General features: G+C 42.9%; 1 protein-coding gene across 1 annotated transcript in view; it reads right to left on the bottom strand.

The window, feature by feature from the left end:
* Positions 1–210: 210 nt before the first annotated feature.
* The window catches only part of NDUFA10 (NADH:ubiquinone oxidoreductase subunit A10), a 41746-nt gene continuing 35956 nt past the window's right edge, over positions 211–6000 (bottom strand). Inside the window, exon 10 of the mRNA XM_030454245.1 lies at positions 211–657. Within this exon, the coding sequence (XP_030310105.1) occupies positions 589–657 (69 nt within the window). The 3' untranslated portion in view covers positions 211–588. The remainder of the gene's footprint in view (positions 658–6000) is intronic.

The raw sequence follows: 6000 nt of genomic DNA, 5'->3' as shown, positions 1-6000 counted from the left end.
GCTGGCATTTACTTTGCCTATTTTTTTATACTTTTAAGCACAGTTATTTTGCTGTTTAAATTGAGACTTCCATCTCTCAAGGAATTTTTTTTGCTTGCCTGCTTTGACACTTATGTCCTGTAAAGTTTTTCAGGACACAATGTAAGTGCTTTTACCAAGTTCACTCTTCTAATGAAAATAATAAAACACCATGCACGGCAGAGCAAGAAATTAACTTTGAGAGCCACAAGGATACAGGTTTAATTTCTCTTGATTCAGCAAACCAACAACAATCCCGTATAATATTATGCCACAGTCTTGATGAAGAGGAAGTTCAGCATTGATCTCAAAGACTGCTCCTGTAATACCAAACCACTTCACCACCACACACTTGACTATCCAATATCCAAAGACTGAATTCACCAGGGAAGAACAAACCAGAAGTGATTTTTCCTTTCTATGAGTCCACTCTCTGATGCTGTAGCTGAAAGATTATTTAACCAGCATTCCCTCCGTGCTACACAATTCAGGCAGAGCAGGCATAGTGAACTCAGCTTCTTCTTCAAGTTCTGTGGTCCATTGTGGCCAGGGCTCCAAAGGGAGAAGATCTCACTTCAGCCAGATCCACTTGTCACCAACATCAGCATTGTAGCCTGGCCTAAAATTGCGACCAGGAAGCTAGAGAAAGCAGAAAGTTCAGTCAGAAATGTTTCTTTCTTCACTCTCATGGAGATTTCTAGATTCTTTATGAAGTGTCTCATGGTATCTGCAGAAGCATGACATGAAATGTGTTTTTACAATATAATGATTAAAACTTACAGAAAAATCAATCCCTTTGAAAAAAGTGAGCTGTGCCACTGAAGGAGGGACCTACAAAAGACATCATGCCCTAACATATATAAAAATTATGCCAATAATCTCAACAGCACAACAGCATATTCCATTGGAATTCATCCTACTCTTCTCCCCTACACACCCATGTTCCCATTAAGCTTTAGTAAGAAGTGACGCCTCTAGCTGCAGCATGGAGTGGAGGAATTGAACCAGTCAGTAGAATCTCATGCCAAAATAGGCACACATTACTAATTACATGTAATATTTCATGCATGAAATACTGAGTTAATAACTACATTAAATTAAACCATTCAAATGAGATTGCATATTTAGCCTTCAAGAGCTGAATTTAACTTCATTAAAGCAAAAGCAGTATCTTCATAAAGCAAAGCCAGAAACCACTATTTTCTGGAAAAACGGAAGTTTTTTCAACTCCCTACCCAAATTTCAGTGGTACCCTAGGATCAAAGCATTATATTTCACTTGCTGCCTCTGAACCTCACTAATATTTCAGGCTGCAACTGCTCTGCACAGACTCCTAACACTGTTGGGAGCTGCTTCCACCTTAGTAGCTGGCATGCACAGGTTGACCTGACTGACCTTTCTTCAGCCATGGTCCCCAAACCAGAGCTTGAGGAATAAACCACAGAGCTGCTGCACAAAGTCAGCCCTCCATAGAGGCTGTTGCACATGGAGGTGGAAGAGGACTGGGGATGTAAGTAGATAATCTTTCCTTCTGACAGCATCTCAGGAGGTTGGGCTGGTTGTACAGGTCACAAGAAGATCACAACACAAGGAGTGGTTTGAGTCTAGAGAAGCCAGAAATGTATGGCAGAAGGAAATGCTGGATGGACTGGAGTGCTGGGATGGGCATACCAGAAGTACTTGGAAAGCTAGACAGTGCACCCACCCCAGGGAAGCAAATAGGAGGTGAAAGAGGGGAAACAGAGTAAAAGCCTAAAGTCGGCAGTTTACAGAGTTGCATTTAGACCTAGAAACAGGGATCTGTCACCTACAAACATACGAGAAGATACAGGAGACTGAAGCACACAACCCCCCTTGTGACAGCCCATCTAACCAGCCAAACACATCCCCCATCATGGATTTTTTACTGCAGTTTCAGACTGAATGAACACAAGCCAGGCTCTGTACCTATTAGGTAACCAAGTCACCAGAAAAAAACCTGCCAAGTGACAGGAGCAGTGCACAAAGTTGCTGCTCTGGCAGTGACTCCAAACTGAGTAATCCTACAGAGGAAATGTGTAGAAACATTTCAACCAGAGTCTCAGGTGTTAATTAACACAGTCCCCCTTAGAAAGTACCAACCATGACCTGAGATCCCAGAGATGGTTAAGTCCCAGCTCCAAAAGCAGGGTCTATCTCCAGAACCACTCTTCCCATCTTCAGGAATGCAAAAAAAGAGACAGAACGGTGTTCATCTTTGAGATGCAATACTGGAATCAAGAAGCAAGCCACCATGAAAAAGAAAACTGAAAAATGTGAGAAAGTCTGAAGCAGGCACAGTTGTTCTAATAAAACTCTTCCTTTAAAATAAGCTATCTGCTGGCAGCCTTTACAAATAATTAAGCACAGATCATCTGCTCATCTTCAAACAAGTGCTGGTTCATAAAAAACCTTTGACTTGTCCTGATGATTTTTCCTTTTAAAAAGCTGTAAGAGTATCCTGTTTGAGAGCTGCCCCTGCAGTGAGAAGACCCAGCCTTGATGAAATCTATATTCAAGACACAAAACCAGCTATTTAATCTAGGACAAAGCATGTTGTTTTGAGGAAGGTGGAGGGGTTCCTTTTTTTTTACCTGAAGATCAGAAAGTAAGACTCTTCTTTCCCTAAAACATCAAGCCAACAGAAGACTTATACCTCCTTCATTACATCCCCCACCCTGCCTTGTGACAAACCATTTTTTATCAGTTTTTCATAAGGTTTTTCATTTAAAGTTGTCTTTAGTGTCTTGTCTAAATATCAGAAGAAACCACACAGTCCTGTTATGAGTTACTCCTGCTGAGCAGAGATGTGAGATGAAAATAAATTATTGCTGTATCTGCCCTGCAAATTTACAGTGGTGAGCTAGGGAGGACATCAGACCTGCTGTGACCAGCCTGTATCTATTAATTCAAGCACAAAAACAGCTCTCCCTGGTCCTCTCCAGGCAGTGCATAATTGGCCCTTTGATACTTCAAGAGATTCCCAGATAAGTAGATTATTAAAGCAACAGGAGCTCTCTGGGAAAATACAGGAGTTTACAGTTTTGTTTCTGGGTAAATCTGCCCTCTTTAAAAGATGCCATATCCATCCTAACAGAATTCAAATTCATTGTGGAAAACAAATTCCCTCTGTGCCTTTGGTTTAAGACATGCAATACATCAAAGGGAATTTTAGAATAAGCATTCATCCATACACCATCGTTCACAGTGGGCCTTGGCAATGGCAGGAGAACTTGGGGAGTTACAGCCAGGCTCTCCAAGCTGCCCCACTCAAAAAAAAAAAAAAAAAAAAAAAGAGGAAAAGGAAAGCACAGTAAACAAATCCTATTTTACACTGCGAGCAGAGTGATGTGAATTTATGTTCTGCTCACAATCTGCATCAAGTACAGGTGACACAGACAAGTTATTAAGAACAGGTTTTTAAAAGCTCACTTTTTACAGCTGTGTCCATAGTAGAAATGGTGCACAATCAGCAACAATGTAGGTGTGTCCCAGAGGGAAGGAAGCTGGTGATCTTCTAGCCCTTACTGAGAATTTGGAAAAACACTGGAACAGGAGTCACTTCTGTTCTTGCATCTTCTGACTCCCCTCCAGCTCCCCACATACCCATCTCCTGCCAGAAGTGTTTGCTCAGCATCATGAGTAGCCTGGATCAAAATGGACAAATAAAAAGTGCTGCAGTGACATGCCACAGCATGGCTGAAAGGACTGAATAGCAGGAAGCCAAGAAGAGGTCCTACAGCACCCATCCTCTCATCTCCTGCCTGCACAGTCCAAGCCAGCTTTGTAGCTTGCTTGGATCATTCCCTAAATTCTATAAACTTTCCCCCACCCCAGCCCAGTGAGAAACTATGCACTCCTTCTGGCTGGGATAGTTTTCAGTGCTTCTGCAAGCTCAAACACATACCAAAAGACAAATATCTGTCCAAGGCAGAATGGTCCAAGCGATGGAGCACCTCTGCTATGGAGTCAGGCTGAGAGAGCTGGGGTCATTCAGCCCTGAGAAGAGAAGGCTCCAGGGAGGCCTTCCAATATTTAAATGGGGCCTATAAGAAAGATGGGGCAAACTTTCTAGCAGGGCCTGTAGTGACAGGACAAGGGATAATGGGTCCAAACTGAAAGCAGTGAGGATTTAAACTAGATATTAGGAATTCTTGACTGTGAGGGTGGCAAAGCACTGGCCTAGGTTGCCCAGAAAGGTGGTAGATGCCCTACCCTGGGAAACATTCAAGGTAAGGTTGGACAGGGCTCTGAGCAACCTGATCCAGTTGAAAGATGTCCCCTGTCAGATGCTCCCTGTCCAGGGGCTTGGACTAGATGGATTTTACGGGTCCCTTCCAACCCAAACCAGTCTGTGATTCTATGATAGCAGACCACTACAATGAAGAGTGGTAGGAATACCAGAGAGATCTGCAGAGATGCAGGACAGGTTGTAGGATAAGCTTTTTTTTGTGACAACAAATGGTTAAGTTGGTGCTTCAAACTGCACCCATCTGAAGTTCCCAGCCTGCTGTGCCCAGAGCAGCAGGGCAGGGATGGGAACAAGCAGACAGCCCTGAGGCTGCTGGTGCTACAGCCAGGAGAGGTCAACCATCCTGCCTAGAAAAGAGATGGCATAAGGGAGATAGTACAAAGCTCTATGCAACTTGCCAGTAGCTGGGAAAACAGAGAAAGGGACAGAATATTCACTGTCTCTTCCAGTACAAGATTTTGCCTTCAAACAAAGCCAATGGCTTGAGGGAGTCCTTCCTGGAACGATACTGATGACACAAAAAGTTTAGTGGGTCTCCATGGGAAACTGGACAAGTACTTGGAAAAGACTTGCTTTTCCACAAGATTTGTGCATTACAGTTTACCAGACAGAAATGTAATGAAAATCATCAATATCACATCATTTGCAAGTAGCTGCCACATTCACAGGAACACTCCAAGCGTGTTACCTTCAAATCACACTTGAGTAAGACCAAAGAAAAGGTGTGATTTAATGGCCACATTCTATCATCACATTCTATGATGTATGATTAATTACTAATAACACATTTCCACAGGCAAGTAAAAGTAGTAAGCATACAGGGTCAAATATATTCCTTCAAAACTTCTTAGGTCCTTCACCAGCATTAGCTCAAAGAAACCAATGGAGCCACCAACAGGTTTGTCCAGCATCAAGTGGCAGAGAAAGCAGATGACCATCACTGCCAGGAAAAGTAAGCAAAGCTGTGTTGCTATCACAACAGCCACCTAGACAAAGACTTTGCAACCCAAGAATTAAGTCTTTGCCTTCATGAACTTACAACTGAAACAGCAATGGCCAGGCAAATGGGACTGGAGATGACATGCCCAGCAACTCATGTGCAGCAGGAGCTAAGTGCAAGCTCCTGCAACATCACTGCTCAGTAACAGATTTTTCCACTCAGTGGAAATGGATGAGGCAGAATCAAGTCTTAGTCTGCTGCATTACACTGTGCAGAGCTTAAAAGTTGGCAGCAAGGACAATCTCGGGAAGAATGCTATAAAATCCTTCACATAGAGCATGAAACTAATGAAATGAGCTGTACCCAAAGGTAGAGCCAGCTCAAAAGAATCAAACTGCTCAACTTTAAAAGAGCATCAGTAAAAAGATGAAAACAAGATCATCTCATCAGTTAAATTAAGAACTCTGCTGCAGAAGTGTCTGTCAAAACTATAAACATGATGAAAAGCCCTATAAAGAGGTAGAGGCTGCAGAGCAGGAACAGACAGCTCCAGCCAGCTGTTTGCTGTACACTGTGCCTGCACTCCAGAGCTCCTCAAAACCATTTCAAACCAGACACGTACAGGTAGAGCTCTGGAGAGCTTTAACAATCAGAAAAGGTCTACATCCATCAGTCTGGTAGTCTGTATTGTTTCCCAACATTTTGGGAGCAAAAAGAATTACCATTTTCTTGCCATTGCTGTGCTGCTTTCTACTAACGGCTGGGCTTCACA

This window comes from Calypte anna, chromosome 7 (assembly GCF_003957555.1).
Source record: "Calypte anna isolate BGI_N300 chromosome 7, bCalAnn1_v1.p, whole genome shotgun sequence".
In the NCBI taxonomy this organism is placed as follows: Eukaryota; Metazoa; Chordata; class Aves; order Apodiformes; family Trochilidae; genus Calypte; species Calypte anna.
This window is presented reverse-complemented; position numbering and strand designations above follow the sequence as displayed.